The sequence below is a fragment of the Ostrea edulis genome, chromosome 8, assembly GCF_947568905.1.
Source record: "Ostrea edulis chromosome 8, xbOstEdul1.1, whole genome shotgun sequence".
In the NCBI taxonomy this organism is placed as follows: domain Eukaryota; kingdom Metazoa; phylum Mollusca; class Bivalvia; order Ostreida; family Ostreidae; genus Ostrea; species Ostrea edulis.
The window spans coordinates 58329207-58357203 of NC_079171.1; the positions used below are offsets into that span (position 1 = coordinate 58329207).

General features: G+C 35.8%; 1 protein-coding gene across 1 annotated transcript; it reads left to right on the forward strand.

The window, feature by feature from the left end:
• On the forward strand, positions 1 to 27607 carry LOC125660845 (ATP-binding cassette sub-family B member 6-like). Its single transcript, XM_056146888.1, has 20 exons — positions 1 to 162; positions 1615 to 1692; positions 4640 to 5148; positions 6501 to 6630; positions 7665 to 7854; positions 10422 to 10553; positions 10998 to 11100; positions 13223 to 13312; positions 13820 to 13941; positions 15484 to 15593; positions 15850 to 15915; positions 16184 to 16401; positions 17274 to 17337; positions 18786 to 18875; positions 19945 to 19998; positions 21135 to 21239; positions 21434 to 21608; positions 23564 to 23676; positions 25101 to 25264; positions 25413 to 27607. The coding sequence occupies exons 3-20, from the start codon at positions 4655 to 4657 to the stop codon at positions 25561 to 25563; spliced, it is 2571 nt and encodes an 856-aa protein (XP_056002863.1). The 5' UTR covers positions 1 to 162; positions 1615 to 1692; positions 4640 to 4654; the 3' UTR covers positions 25564 to 27607.
• Positions 27608 to 27997: the final 390 nt, after the last annotated feature.

The window sequence follows — 27997 nt, forward strand, 5'->3', positions numbered from 1 at the left end:
CCCGAATGCAAATGACCATGTGAAAACGACGAAAGCACTTGGTTTGTTCCTGTTTTAATGTATAAACTTTAAGTGACGCATTCCACAGTTTTATGGCCATGTGATCAGAGTACTTTAGAAAATTGACGGCTACAAGTTGCAAGGATCATTGTTGATTGTGTGGTAAGAATGAGTTCGAATTTTCTCGTGAAATGTCTACTGTTATTAACAGTGTTAAAAGTGAAACTGACACGCTGTTGATTTGGGCACTCAGTGTTATGTCTTAAATGACAGATGAAAATAAAATTCCGTTAAAGATAATAATATCGCTGAAATTGTGCTTTTGAAACTACAACAAAATAGACTATATGATTTTGTGTTTATGCAAGTTTGTAAGTGATGTCCTAAAACTTAGACCCCCCCCCCCCCCCCCCCTCCTGTGATTTTAATGGATCGACCAGACCGGCAGCTGTATCATCCAGTCCACAAAATTGGAAGTTTTCTGGGAGAAAATAGAGTCGATGCTGGATTAATTGTTAGATGATGACGAAAATCCTTGCTTGAATGATGTTGGGTGGGGGTGGTGGTGGTGGTGGTGGTGGGGTGGGGGTCTATAGAACAGGCAGGCTAGTCATGACTAGTAAATAATTCCTATTTGGCAAGGTCAGAATGACAAGGGTCATTGGGCTTTCTACGTTATGTAATCATGCATACATCGGTGAATTTCCCAACATTTCACAGGGCTCGAAATTAGCGAGAAATACTCGCAAAATGCTAGTACATTTGAAAAATAGCGAGTAAAAACAGTGGACACTCGAAAATCTTAGTGAGTGGTGATTTACAAACTATGATCATATCGTATCCGTTTTATACGATGATGCGCATTTCGCTTTTCTTAAACTTGCACTCTGAATCATACAAACGCTTACATGAACGACCGATTTCAAGAACCGTTTCTATCCGGATTTTTCTTGTACGATCTTTTAAGAAACTCCGAGTCAGACAAATGCTTTAGATATCGGACATCGCATTATGATGAAAAATATAGACATGTGCCACAAGTCCTGTTCACCTATAGGGGTGATTAAATTGAATTCCAAGTATGAGGCTTTTGTTATTCATTTATCGAAAACAAATCTGAGTCTATGTTTTACCAAGTCTTCAGTTTAATCAGAATGTCCTATCTACATTTTGAGTTCGGGTTTTAGTGATGGCACGAGTGCACTGCTCACCGCGTAGACAATATCGTGCTGCTTATAAAACCATGAGTTCCGGATTCGCTTTGAAAAATCACTAGTGACAACCCTGGTGTGGCATGAAATTAGAAGACTGGTTCTAGACCTGCGGTAAACAGGTTGTGGATTAGAGGTGCGATAAGCAAGAGACCTAAACATTACACCATATGACTTACGTAACTTAGTGTCTTGTCCAAACGATGCCTGTTGACCCACTATATTCAGTAATGAATAATGATGGGGAAAATCATTGATTTAAAAAAAAAAACATATGTAAAAAGAACACTGTTTCATTATTTTTATTTTAGCTTGTAGGTTTTCATTTTAGCCTGTGGATTTTTTACCCACAGGCTAAAATTAGCCTGTGGTAGAAAAAGTTAATTTCGACCCCTGATTTCAGGTCAAAAGATTAAGTGTTGACCGCAGGGATATATAACACACAGCAATCTGACCCAGACCTAACCAGCACACCTCACAGGTAAGTGAATCTGACCCAGACCTAACCAGCACACCTCACAGGTAAGTGAATCTGACCCAGACTTAGAGAACCCCTAACCAGCACACCTCACAGGTAAGTGAATCTGACCCAGACTTAGAGAACCCCTAACCAGCACACCTCGCATGTAAGTTGATCAGGATATGATGCATTTATGCAAGAAAATTCTTGAAAAAAATTAAAAAACAAAGTTTCACACAGTGTTCGAAATTGGTTTAAAACTCGGTATAGACCACGGGTCTATGCCAAAACAAGATGACATAGACCTCATCGAATTGGCATAGACTGAAAAAAAAACCCACAAATTTAAAACATTGTTATTTACTTTAATGTTCTTAGGAAGCATATTTACTTTCCATAACAATGTCCTCCTTTCCTCATTACACTTATCAGAAGTCGACTTTTGAGGTAAACCTAGAAAATTGGCATAGACAATCTGGTCTATCCAAATTACAATTGGCATAGACCTGTGTCATTTGATATACTATTAGACTCTGTCTATGATTAATTTCGAATACTGTTCACAACTTTGATTATGAATGCAACTGAGAAGTAAAATTTTTATATTGAATACAGGCACCTAGTGTGCTGTCATCGACACCCGGGGTAAGGATGGGACCACAGAATTATTTACATCAGAATATACCTGTACAATCATTGATTATTGTTATTGACAAATCTGAGTTTTAATCTTCTGTTAAAGACTGAAGATCAAGTATTCGTTACAAAAAAGGCAGTGTTTTTCATCATTGATAAATAAAAGTCCCTGTGAACATGCCAATTTTTGTAAACTCATTAAAATTTTACCCCACTGAAATGAATGGTTTTGAAACTTTCTTTAACAATATTCTTATCAAAAACCACAAGGGTGTAATGTGTCAAAACTTAATTTACCCGAGTATCGTACAGGCGCCCTCATGTAGTTTAGATTCAACAGTGTTCAACCGGCTAGCAACCCAAATAATGGCCCAATGTATTCGAAGCCTTCTCTTTATCTTTCTTTGTGGTTTATCACTGTTCTTCCTCTAACATCTCAATATTTTATTTGTGTGATTTTTCATTTTGAATATGTAGAGAGGTGACCAGCTGTTTGTAAAGTGCCACAAATTTGTCCTAGACGTGACACTCAAGGTTATAGCAGAAAGGGTTCTTTATCGTACCAATGCCTTGCAGACTCTAATGTCCAAAAGACAAATGACTAAATTCATTTCTATAATGCAGGGTGCTTATCAAAGAAAAAGTCACTGTCTTTATGTTAACTGTTGTCACTGTCTTTATGTTAAACGTTTTAGAGACTTCCCAGTTGCAGAGCAAGTGGGTTACTCATGATGCTCCCGGTCTCTCACTGAATTTCAATATCGAGGCAGTATATAAATGTGAAGAATTGTGTTTTACATATTACATGTAGTATATAAGGAGTCTAGCAGAATGAATTTCCGTTGGGGAGGTTTGTTAATAACTTATCTGGCAGATTGAATTTCCTTAAATAATAATCAAGAGCAATGTGTGCTATGATTTTAGAACTATATCGAACCAAAACAGACCCAGAATAAATCTAACATCGAATCGAGACCACTACATCGCGATTCGGACGCATCGCGATGCATCGTTTCACCCCTAGCTGCCACATCCAAGCGCCTGTTTCCATATGTGGAGGTTCGACATCTAGGTCTAACTAATGTCAGTGAATTTTCGGATGTTTAGGGAACGATTCGGTTGGTATACAGTGGTCACCTCCTCCAAGTATTTTGGTGCCATCTTATGAATCACCTTATATGCGTAGAGGATAATTTTGTATTGGCTGCGCCTGTCAATACTTCTCATTACCAGCACATTAGAGTTATCGCGCTTTGATGACTCTTGTGCGTCATTGGTAAGAAAATGCACAAGTCTCGCGAGCAAGTGCGAGATTACTGGGACATAAACGAAACGTTCATAGCAACCCCCCCCCCTTTTTTTTAAGTTAAAGTACATGGTGAACTTTTAAATAAAATAACCATTGGTCAAACTGTATTTTAAAAATATACTAACACTAGTTTATCAAGGATGTTACATGTTTTTTTTAAACTCCACTACACCTATTATAAAAATTCCAAACAACGATGTTCTCTGTCCTAAGTCAATCAATATTTTGTAATTTTCAAAATAGCTTAGATGCAGTTTAGAAACGCATTTGTTGTGTTAATTAGTGTTATAAACGTCTTAAAAAATGCAGTTTGGCAAGTATATAACTTATACTAAAATATTTGAAAATGAGAGAGAGAGAGGGGGGGGGGGGGGGGGGGGGGCATTAACGATTACAAAGTTCATGCCATATGAACCTGTCCAAATTGTATAAAATAGAATGTCTTCATAATCTGACAGAATAATCTTAATAACATATGAATCCCATTAATTACAAGAAAAGTTATTGTGTCGGATGTGCATGAATTGGTTTTTCCCTTCACAGTTCTTCTTGCGACTGATGCTTTATATCGGTCAGATTTGGCAGATTTAGTACCTGCACTCCTTCACATAGTTTAATAAGTTCGTCTGTTTTCTTGTAAGAATAATCAATTCCTTTTGCCTTTAGAATTTTAATCAGTGTCGTGGTTTGCAGTCGGTTATAATATGTATTCGATACCATAATTTATATTACGTATGCCTAAGTAATGTTTACGTATGTTGTCCCGGTAGCATAACTTTACGCGCCTTTAATTTGAAGAGTTCCACTAATGGAAATGATAAGTATAGGAAGCCAATGTAAAGAAATCAGCACTGGAGTTATGTGATCACTTCTCATGTTACGAGTGATGATTCGTGCTGCCATATTCTGTATTCGCTGCAGTTTTGCCAAGTCGGTTGTGTTAATACCGAAAAGAAGAGGATTGGCGTAGTCGAACTGTGTCAGATGAAGTTTGTCTAAATTTAGAATGTTTGTGTATTTCAGGTGCAAAAATATAAAATGAAGTACTGCAAAGATTTGAATTTCACGGAGCTGTGGGTGAATGAAGGCCTGAACCCCTGTTTCATCGACACGGTCGCCTCGGGGGTGATCCTCCTCCATGTCTTCGTGTGTGGATGTATACAGTGCTCGCTGTACAGGAAGTATGCCACCAAACTTCCCGAGAAGAACCTGCCCGGTTCCTGCGGCTTCACTCTGCAGGTGATGCTGACCTTCATTCTAATGCTGGAGGTTGTGATACACGCGATTCTGTTGGACACTTCCATTCCGGATCAGTCGGTGGCCGGGTACCAGCTGTTTACAGCTCTGTCCCTGCTCTACTGCTGGATGACATCCATCCGACTGATGTTCTACGAGAGGAGACAGATGCTGCCGTCGATTCCGACACGTGGACATGGCCTGATCTTACTGGTCTTCTGGAGTCTCGTTTTTATCAAGGAAAACCTGCCTTTCATATCGTGGTGGAGTGACAGTTATTGGTGGTCTTTGAAAGGGTCAGTTAATCTTTCTCTATCATTTTATCCCCCCCCCTCCGCTGTTTGAAAAATAGGGGGTATGATATTGATTGGGACCCATCGGTTGGTCGGTTTGTAGACCAAATCTTGTCCACACAATATCTAAAGAACCTTTGCTTGATAGTTACCAAACTTGATACAGAGGTTATCTCTAAAAAGTAGATAACCCCTATTGATTTTGAGATCACTAAGTTAAAGGTCAAGGGTCAAACTGGACATAGTAAGGTATTGTCTGCTCAATATCTTGAGAACCTTTTGCTTGACGGACAACAAACTTGATACATCGTAAGAAGTAAATGGCTCCCATTGGTTTTCAGAGACTTCGCAAAATTCATTGAACATTTCTAGGCAGAATAAATGGCTCTGTCTGGTAAAATTTTGTATAATTCCGGACCATATGTCCGGTATTTTTGTTTATAGCTTTTTTGATATAATATTACTTTCGTTTTTCAAAATAAACATGTTTGGATTGAAATATACACAAAGAGCGATTTCAGGTAGATACAAGAATTCCAATCAATAAAGAAATTTTGGACATTAGAAATTTTGGTCTGGTAAAATTACAGTCTGATTAAAATTAGATCCTTTGATCTGCTCATTTACTATCGCTACACATATGTGTGTAGTGATAGTAGATGAACGGATCAAAGGATCTAATTCATATAGACTGGGTAAAATTACTTCTGGTCTGGTAAAGCTATTGGGGCTAGGACTGTCAAACTTGGTACACATACTCCTCATACCAAATGAAGGATGCCTATTGTTTCTCAAGGTTAAAGGTCAAGGTCGTAGTATCACTTAGTAGAAAACCTTTTTTCATTTCAGATACTGATATTTTGCCCTAAAATTTAGTCACAAGCTTTCCCTGGAAGCAGTATGAGTTTAGTTTGCATTTCAGCTGTCTTGGTGCAACATGACCTATTTTAGGGCTAAAAGTAGGTGAAACAGTTTTCCAGATTTTTTTAAAATCTTTATGAAGACAGGTATTTTGTCACAACCTCCCTCTCAAAGAAATACATAAACGGTATCCCCCACATTTCAACTTGATTGGTGCACCTTGACCTACTTTTGAGTATGTAAGACTAGGTTAGCTAGTTTTCTGGATTTTTTCTCATCATGGATACAGATAAGCTACTGAAGATCTTAATGGGCGTACGTGTATGTTGTACCATTTGCGGTACTCGTGCTCTTCCGTTTACAGGTGTTTATTTTTAACTTTATGGACATATAGTCATTCAGCTTTAGATTTTGTAATAACCCATTCTCCCACAGAGACTACTGCATCAGTTTACAAACACAAACGACTAATTTTGTCACTGTGAATTTTCTAGGTATTCAGACCACTTGGAGTTTGGCTTATGGGTTGTACGGTACAGCTGTTCAGCATTGCTTTTACTCCTGGGATTTTTGGCGCCTGGTCTAAACAGAAACCTGTATCATTTACTGTCTGATGTGGAAACTGTAAGTAGTCGTCAAGTCCACAGTCTGCGGTATATAGTCAATGATTTGTCTCATGTTTACTATTTTAGTACTTTTCCTTTGATTGTGTAAGTGTAGACTATGTGAGAATTTCACAGGCTTTTAAGTTTGTACAGGTATGATATTAAGATATACATTGTACTTAAGGATCTTGTATTGATATCTTGCTAAATTCAGTGACTATTAATTAACAAACACCAGATGGCCAGACGACAATAGGCCTTTATTATTCTTTTATCTTTAGAGATTTCAATTCACATGGGGCACATTCTTCACGGAGAAAAAGACTTAATGTAAAAGATACTTTTTATGGTAATACTTCGTTTCATACTTGATTTTTTTTTCTCTGTGAAAAACACGCCTTACTTTGAATATTGACCTAAAAATTCCTATCCGTTAAGGGTTTCGGCAGTTAGCAATGCTAGGTAATCATCCTGTTTGACCAAAATGTCCCAGGCATGTTATGATCAAGTAATGTAGATTAGAAAAAGGTACATGAATTCAAAGGAAACAATAATTTATTTTTCAAGAAATATACAGGCCATTTATGACACTTTTTGAATCTAGCTCTTTCAATCATTTTTAAAAATACACGATGACATAAACTACTTTACTTTATGCTGGCATACTTCATATGTACATCATAAAGTGCATTAGCGCATTATGAAAAATATGCTGGTATGAAGCATTGTAATTCACGCCCTTATGTTTTTTCAAAACTGTTACATTAAAAATTCTCTTGTATTTACATTTTACTTTCTATTCTGTCGAATTCCCACCTGTTAAAATAGGCATCCTATATCAATCAAAATTCATAGACTCCATTGTTTACCACTACACTGTGTTCATGAGGACATGGCCTTCACTACAGTTTGTAGAGTTGTAGAGGTATCAACGAAAAAAAACAACATTGGGAATGTAAATATATGTATATAAACAGTAAATATAAATGTATATATAACAGTACATAGTGTCACATCATGTTTCAGTGGGAGACATTTCTGTTTTATTCACAGGGACCAACACCAGAGGTCGCTGTTAATCAGTCCACGTGGCAGAACGTGCTGGGGAAACTGAAGTTGATGATTCCGTACGTGTGGCCCAAGGGGAGTTACTGGCGACAGGTTGTGGTGTTGGTCTGTCTGCTGATTCTGGCCGCCGGGTGGGGGATAAATGTCCTGGTCCCGCTCTACAGCAAATACATCAGTACGTAAAACCATTAGGGGGGTGTGATGTAAAACAAATACATCAGTACGTAAACCATTAGGGGGGTGTGATCTAAAACCATTACTGTAAAACGATTAGGGGTGTGCGATCTAAAACCATTACTGTAAAACCATTAGGGGTGTGTGATCTAAAATCATGACTGTCAAACCATTAATTAGGGGTGTGTGATCTAAAATCATTACTGTAAAACCATTAGGGGTGTGTGATCTAAAACCAATAAGCCATTACATAAAACCATTAGGGGTGTGTGATCTAAAACCAATAAGCCATTACGTAAAACCATTAGGGGTGTGTGATCTAAAACCAATAAGCCATTACGTAAAACCATTAGGGGTGTGTGATCTAAAACCAATAAGCCATTACGTAAAACCATTAGGGGTGTGTGATCTAAAATCATTACTGTCAAACCATTAATAAGGGGTGCGTGATCTAAAATCATTACTGTAAAACCATTAATTAGGGGTGTGTGATCTAAAACCATGACTGTCAAACCATTAATTAGGGGTGTGTGATGTAAAACCATTACTGTCAAACGATTAGGGGTGTGAGATACAAAACCAATAAACCATTTCTGTTTGCTTTTATCATGCTCCTGTCACAGAGATTTTCCTACTCGATAACTTCTAGTGAATTTGGGATTTTAAATGGTCAAAGTGCAAAACTGTCAATTTTTAGAAATCCTCATTATTTTATTAACTCGCCTGAGTCGTTTAGCTTCAACTGAGATACAGTAAAATTTGCTTATAACGAATCCACGCTTATAATTAATTCACGCTTATAATTAATTTATCACAAATTCATGCTTATAGTGAATTCATGCTTATAGTGAATCCATGCTTATATCGAATCCATGCTTATTGCAAAGTGATATTTATTCCCCTATGATAGGTAGATAGCAAAAGTTGGTTATAATTAACTTTTTCTTGCTTTGCCTGGAGGTTTGCTATAATGGTGTTTTACTGAATTCCGGATCAAGAGTCAAAGTACAGAAGTATTGATTTTCTGGGACTCCAGTTATTTTTTCATTGTCAAACATTTTACATCACTTGAGTCATTCAGCCTCAAGTGAGCTATTCTTGATTTTGTATTGATATTGTCATTGAGAACCAAATTCTATAATACATATGTATATCTATTCATATAATTGAACTACAGACTGTCACAAAATGTGTATTTCTCTTAAAGGACACATCTCATGTTTTCAAAGTATACAAAATTACATGCATTTTGTCTTCTTTATGCTTATAGTAATTAATTCTAATAGTTCGTTCGCCGAAATTTTGCGATAATTAACCACAATCAGACTTAAATCTAAGCCCCGATTTCAAAAAAGTCTAGTTAATTAGGTAGGTAGTCACGTGGTTCAGTGATGTCACATGCGCACTTCGGATTGTGAAAGTACTGTGATATATTATTAAAAACTCAGCTTTTAGGGGCCTAATTTATTCACCATGGGCAACATTTAAATCGATATTGACAAATTTCCCGAGTTTTATATGTTTTCGCCACCAATGCATACAAATAGCGATGTAAATACCATTGTGGCAAATATAACGAGGAAAGCAAGTGACTGTATAAAATCGGCGGCAATATTGCGAGTAAATAATGTTTACATGAGTGCCTGTCTACAAACTGTTTGGTAATGTTATTCCTTTATACATCTGTAATTTGTGCAGTTTTTCTAAAATAAATAGTGCAATCATTATTTATTTTTGGATTAGACAAATTATAATACCTTACATTGTTGACAAATAGGCGGCCTACCAGTGCTTATAACTTCGATATATTTATTTTCTCGCAGTTTATCAGGGTCTCTGTCCAAGCGGTTTTTGAAAAAGTGACTGGGTGCTTGTTATTAAGTTAAAGTCCTTGCTCCAACAAAAAATTATCCACATCTTTCTTCTGGTACCTTCCTTCGAAAAATTAAAAAATACTTAGTCTAAATCCTTTCTACCGACAACTAGTACACCCGAGCATGGCACAAAACATCGTAATGCAATATTATTCACAAGCCGTTAACGTGATAATTGGTTTTTTGTCGATTAAATCTAATCTGTTGAAAAGGCTAATAGATGTTTTCAAACCCGAGGACGCATATGACGTCACACATATTAAAGGCGCGTAAAATAGCGAAAGTAAATATATGCATATGGCAAGATTTGAATTTCATCGCTTTCAAAGTCGAAAACTACGCAAAATTTTTCATTTAAAACACATTTAAAGTAGTTTTAGGCATAAAAAGAATTAATTTTGCTGAAAAAATGAAAATGTTTAGAACATGCGTTGTGTCCTTTAAACACTGCATAAATTTACTCTACAGACAAATCGGATAAAAACATTCATCTCACGATCAACTGGACAAATTATCTACAGATTTCATCTACAGTTAATTTCACACTGCTTTATATTGTTTTGAATTTATAATCGATTGTCGCTGTGTGCGGCCTTCAGCGACTATTGAAATAACACTCAGACTACTATCTGATGTAAACTTTCACGTTACAAATTTCCAACATACTAGATTGTTTTTTTTTTATCATTTACAGTTAACAGTTTGACAGATCAGCCTAACAAAGTGGGAGATGACCTTGCAGAGCTGAAGGTCACTGGTCCAGAATTCCGTTACGACTACATTCTCATATACTGCCTCCTCATCTTCCTTAAAGGAGGGGGAACAGGTTAATATTCATATTTATTGTACTGTAATAAAGGAGGGGGAACAGGTTAATATTCATATTTATTGTACTGTAATAAAGGAGGGGGGCCAGGTTAATATTCATATTCATTGTACTGTAATACAACACATACTGCCTCCTGATAAGAAGAACAGGTTAATATTCATAATTATTGTACTGTGATACAACACATATTGCCTCTTGATAAGAGGAGCAGGTTAATATTCATATTTATTGTACTGTAATACAACACATACTGCCTCCCGATGTTCTTTAAAGGGGGAATAGGTTAATATTCATATTTATTGTACTGTGAGACAACACATGTTGTGGAATAAATACTTCTATACATGCCCTGGCATTTTAAAAAGTTTGTTGTGGATAATTAAAGGGCTCTGCTAAAGCGAAGTATTCCCTCGCAATATACATGTACTATATCCTTTTCAGGGACGACAGGGTTTTTGAATAACGCCAGGACATTTCTATGGATACCGGTACAACAGTACACAACCAGGAGAATACAGGTCCGACTGTTCAGTCACCTACACAGGTACGCTAACAATTAATAACTACACAGGTACACTAATAACTACACAGGTACGCTAACAATTAATAACTACACAGGTAACAACTAATAACTACACAGGTACGCTAACAACTAATAACTACACAGGTACACTAATAACTACACAGGTAACAACTAATAACTACACAGGTAACAACTAATAACTACACAGGTATGCTAACAATTAATAACTACACAGGTACGCTAACAATTAATAACTACACAGGTACACTAATAACTACACAGGTACGCTAACAATTAATAACTACACAGGTAACAACTAATAACTACACAGGTACGCTAACAACTAATAACTACACAGGTACACTAATAACTACACAGGTAACAACTAATAACTACACAGGTAACAACTAATAACTACACAGGTATGCTAACAATTAATAACTACACAGGTACGCTAACAATTAATAACTACACAGGTACACTAATAACTACACAGGTACGCTAACAATTAATAACTACACAGGTAACAACTAATAACTACACAGGTACGCTAACAACTAATAACTACACAGGTACACTAATAACTACACAGGTAACAACTAATAACTACACAGGTAACAGCTAATAACTACACAGGTACGCTAACAATTAATAACTACACAGGTACACTAATAACTACACAGGTACGCTAACAACTAATAACTACACAGGTACACTAATAACTACACAGGTATGCTGTCACATAGGTATGTTAACTATACACAGGTATGCTGGAGGTTTATATCACAAAATTTAGAACAATATCGAAGTTCTGTGCATTAGAAAGAGTTCTGCCAATTTATTAAGTTAAAGTGAGGTCCGATCGGGCTGATCGAGTTGGTATCAAGATGATACGACTGGTGGTGTGAAAAGGATTAATGATAAAAAAAACCAAAAACCCCCCAAAAAAGAGCACATAAATTGACCCATATTTGTGAAAGAATAATTATGAATATGTAGATTATGTGTTTTTGTTTTTGATATGGAGAAACATTTTACATCAAACTCCCACTATTTAAACTTCTTGAAAAGTATTGATACAACCGTGATAAGTACACAAAATTGTTAATGACAGCGTTCATGTTGTTTAAGGGGAAAATGTGAAAAATTGAAATACAACTGCCACTCCATGGTAACCGTTGACCTCTCCTGACCTTTCGTACTTTGATTCACGATTTTACCCAAAATTTTCTGTTTCACTTTTATTGATCAAAATCTACTGTTTAATGTGTTTGAAAGATTTCACATAAAAATGAAGGCTATACATTATCACAGAAGCTCATTTTAGAGAGTTATTATTTGTTTTGTAAACAAAAATTGCAGTTTGTTATTGTTTATGAAATTTTCAAAAGAAATGGATATCGATCTAAGTTTATTATATCTTTCACATTTCAAGCATTTTTGGTGTAAAAGGTGTCATCTAAAAGTTAAAATTTGTGACAATGCAAACTTAAGATGAATCATATTACAAAATCAATATTTCATTAGTTTGTTTGTATACATAAAAAGACTCGAGTCTTTGTTTACATAACACAGATTTAAGGCTAAAATATTGCTTTTATTCTTGCATTCAGAAGGTCCAAATTTTGGCTGTCAACATTAAATGAGTTATATTTTTAATGTTTAACATCAAAAATGGAAAATATTTTTATCAAAAATCGTGAACCAGTCCCTTTAAATCAAATTCTTTAGTTATTCATTGTTTTTGTAGATGTGAATCCTTATAAATGTAAATGAATACTGTAAATTAAAGTAGTTTTTCAGGCTGGGTGTTGAGTATGCATTTTTTATTTATAACTATACACGTGGGGTAAATTTACGTGCTTATCACACACCTGGATCAGGTATATAATGTAAATTTCCCCCATGTGTAAGTAACCACTTTTACAGTGGGTGTGTTAGATAAGTTGTTTGGGGTTTTGTCTACAGATTATAAATATACCTGTTTCAGGTTGTCATTTAGTGATTTGTCGTTTTGTGTTAGATGTGAATCCTTATATTAAGTTGTTTGGGGTTTTTTCTTGTGATTAGCAATACACCTATTTCAGGTTGTCATCAGTTGTTTAGGGTTTTTGTCTACAGATTAGTAATACACCTGTTTCAGATTGTCACTGCGATGGCATCTACAAAGAAAAACGGGGGAAGTACTGAGAGTGATGGATAGAGGAACAAACAGCATCAATAGTCTTCTCAGGTAATGAATCTATCCCCTTCTCTCTCTCTTTCTCGCTTTCTCTCTCTCGGCTGCTGGCAGATTTCATAAACTGAGTAGATTGTGGTTTGGTAAATTTTTGTTACCATCAATTTTTACGGATAAACTACTGTCAAATAATTATATATTTGTCCAATAAATTCATAATTTCATAGTATGATTTAAAACTACAGAGAATGAAAATAACTTCGATGTAAGCATGAATTCATTATAAATATGTTTGTTATGTCCAATAAGTTCATAATTTCATAATATGATTTAAAACTACAGAGAAGTAAGTAATTTTCTCATGAATAAAAAGCGATTTACAATAACTACAGCATGTATGAATGTGGTTACAGAATATGAGATGTTTGTGATGTACGTGGTAACTGGTGGAGTTCCTTAATTCCGTAGAAAACGAAATTTTATCTAGGCCTAATATCAAGTTACATTAGCCATCATTGTCGAGTAATTTTGTCTTTTTTTTTTTTTTTTTTTTTTTTACAGTTATGTGGTGTTTCAGATCTTGCCGACGATCGTGGACATAATTATTGCTATCGTCTATTTTGTCACCGTCTTTAACTACATATTCGGACTGGTGGTCTTCCTCTGCATGGCCCTATATCTAGGTTAGCAATATTTTAATTTCAGAATAGTTCATTAAGTTGATTTATATTACAGGAAATTTTTGGAGGCTCAATTATACACATTGCATGTGTACTAGTCTTATTATACCCCCCGCAACAAGTTGTGGGGGGGGGGGGGGGGTATACTGGAATCGGGTTGTCCGTCTGTCTGTCCGTCCGTCCGTCCGTCTGTAGACGCAATGGTTTCCGGACTCTAAAGCATCCTTTCCACCTACCGTCACCATATCATACATATGGACTACCCATGGGATGAAGATGTTCCCTATCGATTTTGGGGTCAAAAGGTCAAAGGTCACGCGCACTGGACATCGAAGTAGCAATATGGTTCGGTTTGTCATGCCATTTGTTTTTTACACTCAGAAAAGAGGTAGTTTATACCTATTACCAACACCCTTCGGGAGATTGGGGTAAGCGGGGGTATTCTTAGTGAGCATTGCTCACAGTACCTCTTGTTTTCACTTGTTTATCTAAAACTTGGCGCAAATGAATCTGATCCACTATTTGACGTGATCATGATTTAGTGCTTGTTCTGTATTTCAATAATAGGTATATGGGGACTTTCGTACTTTAGCACAACCATAAAATAGCATTCTTGCTTGTCATCAAACTTATTTTAAAAGATATGAAGCCCATTAAAATAAGCACAGATAGAGATAGTGATTACTCCTTCGCCAAGCAGCTTTAACATGTAAAAGTGAGAGTTGCAGGTCTTTTGGATGAGATTTTAAGAAAAACAATGGCCCTGTGTCATGGCAGCCATTGCCATGATAAAGAACACTTACTGCTACAGCCCTGAAAGCCATGCATAGGTTGAAATTTGTGGCACTTCACTTACAGCTGGTGATAAATTTAACATGAGTGACATATTCTCAAATAGGATGTTCAAAAAAGAAATTGACTAAGTAGAGAAATGCTTTTCTAGGTGTATATTTCTTTTTGTGTTGTCTTTCTGTAATGATTTACTTGACCAATAGAGCAAAGTCTCAACAGAGACTTTTGGTATAAAGGAATTAGTGAAACTAAAATGTACCAATAAGATAACACAGTTTTCATGTAGTGTTGTGTTCAAAACATCTTGGCAGGAGTAGAACCACAGTGAAGATGTAAAGTGAAAGTGAAAGTAGGGGGTGTATTTCAAGCTCTTCTGATAATGAAACAACAATTGTTGGCTCCAGGTTGTCAAAATGATAATGATCCTCATGCAGTGTAGCTTTAAGTTTACAGCGACGACACGGGAGAAGTTAAGATGGGGTCATGATAAGGGCTGTATCAATTTTGTTTAATCTGTGGAAATGTCAATCAGATGAAATTTTGAATGTAGATTTCATTATGTTAAATTGTTTATAATCAATTTACTTTAAAAAAAAATTCAGTAGCGGCTGAATATTGTAGTTTCTCAGTACGAGCGAGATGACTGGTGTGAGCTATGGACCCCCATGTAGCTAACTGTAATAATGTCCTCTGTGTCTGATTTCAGCTGTCACTATCTGGATCTGTAATAATGTCCTCTGTTTCTGATTTCAGCTGTCACTATCTGGATCACAGAATGGAGGACCAAGTACCGACGACAAATGAACAAGCTGGACAATGACAAAAATTCACGGGCTGTGGACTCTCTACTCAATTTTGAAACGGTGAATGAGTCAAAATTTATCAGTCACTATGGTCTGTATGTGCATATAATTATGTATGTATATATGGATGTACTTTATTAACTGCAGAATTTACTAACTGCATGCATGAACTGAAATTTATCTTATATAGAAATTGTACAGTACATGATCACAGTCCCAAGTTTAGCTACGTTTTATTTACTCTGTGATTTTAGCTCTGTTTTATTTACTCTGTGATTTTAGCTACGTTTTATTTACTCTGCGATCTACATTGTAGGTTAAATATTACGGAGCTTCAGAATTCGAGACCTCCAGATTTGACACAGCCATAAAAGACTATCAGGTGAGTTGTCCTCATATTTCATTTTTTCTTAGACTGTTTTATGGAATTATTTTAAAAAACTTATAAGAACATTTATTTTAAAAGTAACACTGAGGAATATAAGATAATAGTAAAACAGTTAAATGATATACTGATCAAAAGTTAAAACTTTGAAGTGGATTTTGTTTATGAAATGTGTTCAGATTTTGTAAATAATTAAAGAAAAAGTAAGTGTTACTGTTTAGTAGTAATGCTCTCAGATAACCGAGATAATTCTGACTAATTCCAGGTTGCAGAATGGAAATCCACAGCCTCCTTGAACATGCTAAATTCCTTCCAGAACCTGGTCATCACCATGGGTACGATCAGTGGCTCCCTCTTGTGTGCTTACGCAGTGGTGTATTCCATCAGCGACCTTCACCAGCTGACTGTGGGGGACTATGTGTTGTTCGGGACGTACCTCAGTCAGTTGTATGGACCTCTGAACTGGCTGGGGACGTACTATAGGTGATTATGCAGATGTCCTTATGATTATAGAGAATAGGGCTGAAACGATTCACCAAAATATCGATACTTTTCAATATAAATGATTCACCGAAATCTTTTCAATATAAACTCTCAATTTAAATCGGGTGCAGTAAAATTCATTGGGCTTGACATGTACTTATTTTTACATGCTTCAGGAACAAAATTGGTGTGATAACGGTCAGACTGTTTTTAGCCTCGAATATTGAACTTTGAAAGAAAATATCTACCACTGGTACTGTTCAATATAAACGATTCACTGAAATATCAATACTTTTCAATATAAATGCTTGATTCAGTATTCGATTCATTGCCTCGATCTTCTGTTCAATACTTTTTTAAAAATTGGATTCATTGAAATACATTTTGCTTGACCTGTACTTATTATTTTTACATGCTTGAGGGACAAAATGGCGTCTGATAATGGTCAGACTGTTGTCAGCCTCAAGTCTGACAAAAACAATAATGAACTTTGAAAGGAAGTATCCCTCACAGTGACGTACAACCTTTTCTTTTCCTACTATTTTTAAAATGATCCAGCAGTCGTTTATCGATATGGAGAACTTGTTTAAACTGTTAGATATTTGGAATACAGTATTTTTATTATGTGCTTTGTATTTCCTGTTTGCTATTTTTAAAATGATCCAGCAGTCGTTTATCGATATGGAGAACTTGTTTAAACTGTTAGATATTTGGAATACAGTATTTTTATTATGTGCTTTGTATTTCCTGTTTGCTATTTTTAAAATGATCCAGCAGTCGTTTATCGATATGGAGAACTTGTTTAAACTGTTAGATATTTGGAATACAGTATTTTTATTATGTGCTTTGTATTTCCTGTTTGCTATTTTTAGAATGATCCAGCAATCGTTTATCGATATGGAGAACATGTTTGAACTGTTGGATGAAAATCAGGAGGTAACCCATATATTTGTTTATACAGTAAAAAAAGGTTATAGTGAACCTACTGGAACAGGGAAAAAGTTCGTTATAACCAAACTTCATTATATCCTAATAAGATTTTCGCAATAAGCACGAATCTGTTATAAGCGCGTTCATTATAAACGTGTTTTACTGTAACATGTATTTAAATGTGCAGTGCTTTTAGCTCACCTGAGCCAAAGGCTCAAGTGAGCTTTTCTGATCAAAATTTGTCCGTCATTGTTGTCTTTGTTGTCGTTGTAAACTTTTCACAATTTTATCTTCTTCTCCAGAACCACTGGGCCAATTTCAACCAAACTTGGCCAAAAGCATCCTTGGGTGAAGGGCTTTCCAGTTTGTTCAAATGAAGGGCCATGTCCCTTTCAAAGGGGAGATAATCACAAAAATGCAAAAATAGGGTGGGGTCATTTAAAAATCTTCTTCTTAAGAACCACTGGGCCAGAGGAGCTGAAATTTACCTGAAAGCTTCCTGACATATTGCAGATTCAAGTTTGTTCAAATCATGGCCCCTGGGGGTAGGATGGGGCCACAATAGGGGATCAAAGTTTTACATACAAATATATAGGGAAAAACTTTAAAAATCTTCTTCTCAAGAACTTCTGAATCAGAAAAGCTGATATTTACAAGAAAACTTTCTGACATAGTGTAGATTCAAGTTTGTTCAAATCATGGCCCCCGGGGGTAGGATGGGGCCACAAGGTGGATCAAAGTTTTACATACAAATATATAGTTAAAATCTTCTTCTCAATAACCAGTGAGTCAGAAAAGCTGATACTTACAAGAAAACTTTCTGACATAGTGCAGATTCAAGTTTGTTCAAATCATGGTCCCCAGGGGGGTAGGATGGGGCCACAAGTGGGGGGGAGGGGTCAAAGTTTTACATACAAATATAGGGAAAATCTTTAAAAATCTTCTTCTCAAGAACCATTGGGCCAAAGAAGTTGACATTTACATGAAAGCTTTCTGACGTAGTGTAGATTCAAGTTTGCAAAAATCGTGGCCTCCAGGGGTAGGTTTGGGGCCATAATAGGGACTAAGGTTTTACATGGAAATATATATGGAAAGTCTTCAGACATGGGCCAAGGTGACTCAGGTGAGCGATGTGGCCCATGGGCCTCTTGTTACAAATTGTAATGATGCACTTCAGTTGTAAATATGGTGCATATGAATACATTCTCAACTACTTGATTAGTATCTTAATGGCTGGAAATTCTGGCAGAAATGAAAGTAGAATTTAGATACAAGAAATAAATTTCACCTTTGAAAATACTTTAGGGTATGAACTGCAAACTTAACCTTCATGCAGGCATACTTTCCATGAAGCACACTTAAAATTTATTTCTTGATTGTCTATAATGAAATCATTTTATTAGCTTACTTTTACATTTTACATTCTTTTAACACTTCTCAATTACTTTATTTAGATAAAGGATATACCAGAGGCCAAGAAAATTGAAGTTACCAATGGTAAAATAGAGTTCAAAAATGTCAGCTTCCATTATGAGGAAAGGCAAGTTTGATTTTGTGTTACATCTGAGCAGGTGTTTGTCAGTTACATGTATATATCTGAGCAGGCGTTTGTCAGTTACATGTAAATATCTGAGCAGGTGTTTGTCAGTTACATGTATATATCTGAGCAGGTGTTTGTCAGTTACATGTATATCTGAGCAGGTGTTTGTCAGTATGTATGTATCTAAGCAGGTGTTTGTCAGTTACATGTATATATCTGAGCAGGTGTTTGTCAGTTATATGTGTATATCTGAGCAGGTGTTTATCAGTTAGATGTATATATCTGAGCAGGTGTTTGTCAGTTACATGTATATATCTGAGCAGGTGTTTGTCAGTAAGATGTATATATCCGAGCAGGTGTTTGTCAGTTAGATGTATATCTGAGCAGGTGTTTGTCAGTTACATGTATATATCTGAGCAGGTGTTTGTGAGTTAGATGTATATCTGAGCAGGTGTTTGTCAGTTAGATGTATATCTCAGCAGGTATTTGTCAGTTAGATGTATATCTGAGCAGGTGTTTGTCAGTTAGATCAGCACAAGACAGTTATTTCCTATCACATAAAGAAAAACATAGTTCTACCACTTGACCCTAGAACTGTTAGAAATTCTTTCAATTTCGACACACTCTTTGCAGTAAAGAATGAAGAGAAATGAAAGTTGTGCGTTTACCCACACAAATGATGAGTTTTTTTTACAATGTATGATAGGGAGGGGCGCCAGCGAGATTGTATGGTAGATGTTGGATTAAAATCTAAATATGGGTACTTAGGGGGATGTGTTAAAAAAATATGGCTATGTCGTCCAACATCGATTACTGAATTTTTGGAGCAAATTTCCTTTTTGATGAACATCTAGAGTGACATGTAAAGACTATATTCACACTTTCATTTGTGAGTATTAAACAGCGGAAAAGGTAAATAAAGTGTCATTGATCCTTGTATATGGTAATTGATTTTGATCAACAATCATCAAGGAGGGTGGGGGTTGATGAAAACTCTGAATTTATTTTAAAAATCAGGCATTGAACTTTTGAGATTGCCCCTGATGTTTGTCTCTACTGACATTTTCAGAAAGAAGATCCTGAAGGACGTGTCTTTTGTGGTGCCAGCCGGACAAACATTTGCTTTGGTATCTCAAGCTTATCTATTCAGAGATTGTTCATTTTAGTCTCTCTCTATCTCTGTCTCTCTATCTCTCTCTGTCTCTCTCTCCCCCCTGTCTTTCTCTCTCTCCCTCCACTCTCTCTCTCTACTGTTTGTTAACTGATTATAACTGGAACATTTTCTATGCACCAAAGTCTATTTTCAACCAGCCATGACCGCCGCGGTGGCCAAGAGGTTAGAGCGTTCGCCCCACATGCGGAAGGCTGGGGTTTGAATCCTGGCCGCGACAGACCTAAGTTGTTAAAACAGGTAGTGACAGTTCCATCGCCAAATGCTCGGCATCAGGTGTGAATGTCACGGGTCCTCGGAGATGACCTTAAAAACAGATGACCCGTATCACAGTAGGTGTCGCACGCTAAAGAACCCTCACTGTTCAATGACCATAAGCGCCGAGCATAGGTCTAAATTTGAAGCCCTTCATCGGTCTCGGTGACGTCTCCATATGAGTGAAAAATTCTCGAGTGAGACGTTAAGCAAGATACAATCAATCAATCAACCAGCCATGCTTTGAAGTGACCATTCACATGGCCCCTGTCCTGTTTTGTAATTGGAAGACATTAAAAGGTCATGTAATGATATTATTTATCCATGTCAAGGTCATGTGATAATATTTAATCATATGTCAAGGTCAAGTAATGATTTCTACACACCAAAGCCCATTTTCCAACCAGTCATGCTCAGTATCTTCTAACAGAAGTGACCATCACGTAGTCCCTGTCCTCTTTTGTAATTGGGAGACATTAAAAGGTCAAGTAATGATATTATTTATTCATATGTTAAGGTCATTTAATTATATTATTTGTTCATATGGCAAGGTCACAGTAGAAATGTTATCAGACGGGTTGTGACCAGACATGGAGTTGTAATGTGTAATTATGGTCACCATGGTATCTAAAATCAAGGATAGGTATACCTAATAGGAAAGCCATTTATTTGTAATAGAAAACAGTATAATAAAGAAAATGAAAAGAGTTTTCGAAATGTTTACAGTATTTATAGAGTATTCATAGAGTTGACTGGACATTTTTGCAATATTTTGATGAATCACTTGATATAGACAGTAACTTGACAAATGCTAGATATTACTGTTTTCAATTTTAGGTTGGACACTCTGGCAGTGGAAAGAGCACAATCATCAGGCTGTTGTTCAGATTTTATGACGTCGTCTCCGGCAGAATTCTGATTGATGGACAAGACATCTCTCTTGTAAGTTCTAGTTGTTTATCATTGTTCTATTTCTGCCTTTGTTAGACATTTGTGTATATGTGAATCCCTTCATCATGCTACAAAACTAGGATTTCATTTCCTTTTGTATGTTATGGGAGATGACTCCCAAAGTAGGTCATGAGACCTCCTTTTGGAAAATATTTCAACATGTGCAATTGCCTTTAAATTTCAAGGTTCAACAAGAATCTCTGCGTCAACGAATTGGTGTTGTGCCCCAGGATACTGTGCTTTTTAATGCTGACATCCGCTACAATATCCGATATGGTGATGTGGATGCCAGTGATACTCAGGTGGAAGAAGCTGCGGATAATGCGGATATCCACGAGAGAATCTTGTCATTCCCTAGTTGTAAGAATATGTGACATCATGCTAGCTTTAATGAGGACATATTTGTGTGTGTTGATATCTAAGGTACAAGTTTATCGAGATTTTGTGTATTTGACATCTCGTATGACAAAAATACATTTCATTGTCAAGAGATTAAACAACATGCAGAGAACTCTCAATGGCATGAACCTTGATCTCAAAAATTTCTAACTTTCTCAGTCCTGAATTCTTCTATGTATAAGCAAATTTACTGTTCATTATCGTGAAATCCCAATTTCTCAATTTCTTAATCTCTCAAAGTAAAATTTTTAGTCCAGTCCTAGCTTGAAGTGCTACTTTAAACCAACTTTTATTTGCGGCGACTGTTTTGTGATTTATCAATGATGAACTGGTTTGGGGCCCCCAATTTTCATGACCAAGGTTACTTCAAACAAATACAGGTCCTGGAAATATTAAAGGGTTGGCTTATTGTGAAAAATATTCTTGATGGCGAAGATCTTGTGAACCTTGTGAAAATTTCTGGCATGAAAGTTGGTTGACAGGAATTGTTTACATATAGGTTAAATGATTGTCTAGAACTATTAATTAAGCTAATTTCATGAATAAAATAATTCCACCCTTCTAGAATTATAGGTTCAATCTTATATTTGATTGACGTTTATTCTTGAAATGATATATCTTAATAACAAATAGAAATGATAAGATAAGTATGTTGCAGTATTGATAAATTTTTTATCAATTAGCACACATATACCTGTTATCAACGTCAAAAAATTGCAATTTTCCTTAAACAGTATTATCAAAATTTTACAAGAACTGGTTAAAACGATATGATATAATATTCATAACAATTTCATGAAACTGTTTCTCTAAAAAATATACAAAATGTTTGTTGAAAAATCTATCGCATAATGGACTTCATAAATAATTTAATGAAAACAGAGTTATTTCCCTTGGATTCAATATTTTGAAACATATAATTGATTATTCATATATAACTTAGACTTTTGAAATATTTGATGGTTAACAAGATTTTTTACAGTAGGTATTGAAAAAGACTCCAACAAAATGTATGTTCCTGTCATGCATAGATATTATCAAATCCTTGACTTTGTGAAATCTTATGACGTCACAGGAGGTTGGAACTACGTTATTTGCTGCAAAAAGAAAGAAGGAACAAAATGATTTAGTTTTGAGTTGTTGTTTTTTCAATCAAATAAATTTTAAAGATGTTTTACTTGGGAAAAAGAAGTAGTAAATTTTACCACCCTCACATGATGTATATCCTGAACTCTGTACAATGTCAATTCACTTTCTCTTTGAAAAATGAGGCCTCCATGGCCGAGTGGTTAGAGCATCGCGCTCAAAATCACACGGCCTCTCACCTCTGTCGGCACGGGTTTGAATCCTGCTCACGCCGGTAAGTGAGAAAGTTTCCCAGTTTACTTGCGGAAGGTCGGTGGTCTCTTCCCAGGTACATGTACATTGTATCTGGGTTCTCTCTTCCACCAATAAAAACTGGGCACCACCAGATAACTGAAAAATTGTCGAGTGTGGCGGAAAACATCAATCAATCATATGTAACAGCATATACTGAGCTGACCAGAGCTTAATTGTACCCAGTTATTGTAAATTTAAAACATGATCGAAATGCTGATTTCTGTACTCTTCAAAACTTGAACTCTTCAAGTTTTATTTCATTTTTGTTGTTTCTTTGACGTTTAGTTTTTGAGAGTTGCCCGATTATCTTGATAAATTTTCCTGATTTTTTCCTCATTACTTGATTGAAGTACAGAGGAATTGAACTCACACCTTTCACACCTCCTTTATTGAAGAGTTCTGATGGAGTTGATATGTTGTTGAATTTTGAAATTTTGATAGCATTTTAAATCCCATGATATATACATGTACATTAAAGATTAAAGTGAAGGTGAAGACTGTTGAAGCTCATGTGTATTTTTCTGTATGTTTCACAGCATATGACACTGTAGTTGGAGAGAGAGGACTGAAATTAAGCGGAGGAGAAAAGCAGAGGGTGGCCATCGCACGAACAATTCTGAAGAACCCACAAATTGTCCTGTTAGATGAGGTGGGAGCAAAAACCACAAAAATGCAATTCAAAGCATGCAGTTCATAGGGGGTCGCAAAAGAAATCCTTCAATTCTAAACATGCGGTTCACAGGGGGTCATAAAAAAAACCTGCAATTCAAAGCATGTGGTTCACAAGGGTTGCAAGAAAACCCTACAATTCAAACCATGCAGTTCACAGGGGTTGCCAAAAAAAAGGTGCAATTCAAAGCATGCGGTTCACAGGGGTCGCAAAAAACCCTGCAATTCAAAGCATGCTGTTCACAGGGGTTGCAAAGAAAAAAATCTCCTGCAGTTCAAAGCATGCGGTTGACTGTATTGTATTCTGTGGCTGCATATGGTGATGTACCTCTGTTCGTCTGTCCATCTCTGCAATATTTCATGGTAACGTTTTTTGAAGAATGGTGACAGAATGAGATATGTCTGATATTTCTAAACACATCATTTTGTTTATTTCATTAAGATTGGCTCCAAAGGAAGATTTTGAAAAAAAGATCCTTTTACATGAAATGTATAGAGAAAATTTTTTTTGAGAATTTACTTACGCCCAAGTACTGTATATCAGAGCTGTGTCCCGTCTTTTAAATTGTGACCCAGGGACAAGGGAAGATCTTTAACAATCTTAATGACCTTTACCCTGAATCCCGAGTGGGGACATAAATTTTGTTTAAAGTGTAAGTACCATACAACTGATTTTTTTCTGTGGGGTGCAATTTTTTGCAAATTTTGCATTGAAGTCACCAACACCAAAAAAAAAAAAGAAGAATGTTTTGAACTGCACTTAGAATTTCCCCTTGTGGGGCCCCTCAGAATACATGGTTCTAAACCAGAATAACGCATCATTGAGTAATACCTACGACTTACTTTGCTTTCACATGATATCTGTAAGTCATAGTGTGAAATCGCAAAAATTACATTTACCTTTTGGAGACAAATCGGAAATGATTGCAATTGCAGGGGGGAAAAACCATTTACACGGTATTCAATTTAGAGTGCCAATCTTACAAATCTCATATCTGTATGGTCAAGGTTATTCAGGTGAGCTTTGCGGCCTATAGACCTCTTTCTTTAGTTTATTTTCTGTTTTTATTCTGTAACATAATGAATGCATGAATAAGTTTAACTCTCCTGAAATAATTCAAACAGGAAAGATGGACAGGACGCAAACTTTAATTTTCTCATTAAACTACAATAGTCGGAAAAAACTGAGTCCGTGTAAGGGAGGAAAGTAGTTAGACAGAAAATTGGAACCTAATTTTCTCATGACACTACAATAATCGGACAAAATCTGAGCTGTTCATTCATATAAAGGAGGAAAGTAGTAAGACAGAAAATCTGAATTTAATTTTATCAGGAAACTACGGTAACAGTAGTTGGAAATAAGCCGAGCTGTTCGTCCGTGTAATGCTTTTGTTCGTTATACAGGCTACATCTGCACTGGATACGAAGACAGAACGTAACATTCAGGCCTCGTTGGAGAGGGTGTGCGAGAACCGGACGACGATAATCGTGGCACACAGACTGTCAACAATTATACATGCTCATCAAATCCTAGTCATGAAGGAGGGGGAGGTGGTTGAAAGGGGAACGTAAGTATATTCTAGTTGATGGTCTACTTGTTTAAAAAAATATTTTGCTTGATTTTGAAGAATAATTTTTTATTTAATCAAGTGAGACTTGGATTTTTCAGTGAAATTGATTTTCCTGCATTTGAATTAAACACGATCTGTATTACAGACACGAAGAGTTGCTGCAGTTAAATGCTTTCTACGCTGACATGTGGCACCAGCAGCTGACAAGGAAAGAAGAAGTTAACGATGAGAAACTACAGGACGAAAATGGAGGTCACCCTGCAGGAAGTATAAACGCGGACGACGACGCGTCGTGACTCACTGGACGTGTTCTTTAGAGTTGTTTTATTTTCGCTGTTAGCAGCAAGTCGATTACACTCCTACAATGGAGAATACATTGTATAATCAGTCCTCACGTATATATACTTAGGTCAAAAAGTAGGAAAGAGTTTTACTATTATTATTTTTGTTGGATGAAGTTTTTAAAAGGTCTACAACTCCTTGGGATACATTTATTTTATGATAGATGAAAGAATATGCATAATACATGTACATGCTGAAATATTGTGTAAATATCACTCAAAACTAGGATATACATATACTTTTGGTCTTCTTAAATTTACTTGTGTCATCAACTTTTTGGGGAGGGGAGGGGATTAATTATTGCTCATTCTATCTCAAACTGCAATACTTTCACCACTTGAAAATAAATTACTCTATAGTAGGTCATAGATTGTGTAGATTTTCAAATTCTTGTATCAAAATGTAGTGAAATTTCATATTGTATAATGTTGTCTGGTATAATATGTTATTGTATGAGGTACGGTGTAATATTGTATTATATTGTATGATTGTCTCTCTATTATTACTTGCATGATTTCAATGTGATATTTTGTTATGATTGTCTCTTTTACTTTGTATATACTTTTATTTCAATCAGAAATTATGTAAATTAGATCTGATATGAAGTTTGAAAATATCTTTCTGGTAACGGGCTTGTTATAGGGGCATTGGTTTGCAAATTAATCCGAGATATTGTGATCTTTGAGGTAATTAGTTTCCCCCATACCTACGGTAGTTTTGGAACTTGTTGCTGGACAATTTGTGCTATGGGAGAAATGTTTCTATCAGTGTTATTACTGGAAGAAGTTTTAATCAAATTATCATTGATAATCGAATATTCGGATACGCCTATTATTCCAGGTGATGTGGAACGTAATAATGAGCAAAGTTATACAACAAGCTCGATCCAGCGGCACGTGTTATTTTTTCTATACTTGTAAATTTGGAAGGTTTTAAGTAACTCACAAATTATCATTGATAATCGAATATTCGGCAGGTGATGTGGAACGTAATAATGAGCAAAGTTATACAACAAGCTCGATCCAGCGGCACGTGTTATTTTTTCTATACTTGTAAATTTGGAAGGTTTTAAGTAACTCACAAATATAGATTCATACAATGCAGTATAACTATGTCTACATTGTATTTTCATTATCAATAGTTATAGAAATCCAGTTTGACTTGGTTATGTCAGAATGTCATGAAAAACAATATCAAATCGTTTTGATGCGTCCCACGAAAACATCAGACGTGTCATAGATATTCCGATATTTGTGACTGAGAAGGTATGGGAACATGTAGAATTGTATGTCATTCTCTAAACATATAGGTCAATGTCTGTGACGGTGTGTAACGTGTGGTTTGTTGTCTATATACAGGAAACGGCACGGAGAGACGCTAATTAAGGCTTCTTACGTATCTAAAGTTTCTGCCGATTAGTAATCAGAACACGATACCATGAATTAATTATGATTTTTTGATTTATCATTGTAGAGAGATGCATGTAAATATAACAGGAAATTCTGTTACACTGTCATCAACGAGGACTTTGTTAATCGTGCAGGTTTTTACGATAAACCAGAGATGTCCGGTCCTATCGATCCAGTAATTTATTTTATACATGATAGGCAAAGAGTATAATTATTTTTTAATCGCCACATCTGTTTATTGTTTTATTTACAAAGTAGATGTATTCTGTCAGTTGAGATGGAAATTTAATTATGTATTATTCTGTCAGCTGAGATTGAAATTTAGATATTTTAACTGAAGGACTTTAGCTTAATTAGTTTAAAGACTTTTTAATTTAACAATTCATTAGAATTGTTTATAGAGGGGATCAATAATGCAGTCAGAAGACAATGAATTTGTTTTAACTTGTGATATTAATTGTTGAATTATTGATGTATTCAAACTGAAATTCGATATTTCAAGGCTTGATGTATTTGGATAACTTAACACATTGTCACAAATTTTCAAACGAAAGTACGTTGTTGTGACAAAAATAAAATCCAAAATGTATTTTGTTGTCCTTTTTTATGCCTGAGGGGCATATAGTGTTTGTCATGTCATCCTTTTGTCAGCTTTTGCATTTAGCTCAGTTTCAAAGAAACTACACATGTATTCAAGATATTTTTATCAAACTTTCTGTGCCGATACATATTGGTGACATATATTCAACTGCGTCAATATTTTGACCTTGACATTTCCTTTCACCTTGACCTCATTTTTCCCCATTTGTTTTTTGCACAGTTTCAAAGCAATTAATGACACTATTTTTAGGGAAACCCTTTTTACTGTATGGAAGGTGAAGATAACGAACAGGGATCAATCTCATAACTCATTATAACAGTGTGCCAAGAACGGCCTAACAATCAGTATGAAACACGTCAGACAGCATTTGACCGAATG

What these genes read in the sequence shown, in the direction of transcription:
- LOC125660845 (XM_056146888.1), top strand. Translation starts at nt 4,655, where the DNA reads ATGAAGTACTGCAAAGATTTGAATTTCACGGAGCTGTGGGTGAATGAA. An exon ending in CAGCCATAAAAGACTATCAG is followed by an intron (nt 15,916 to 16,183) that starts GTGAGTTGTCCT and finishes GACTAATTCCAG; the next exon opens with GTTGCAGAATGGAAATCCAC. An exon ending in AAATTGTCCTGTTAGATGAG is followed by an intron (nt 23,677 to 25,100) that starts GTGGGAGCAAAA and finishes TTCGTTATACAG; the next exon opens with GCTACATCTGCACTGGATAC.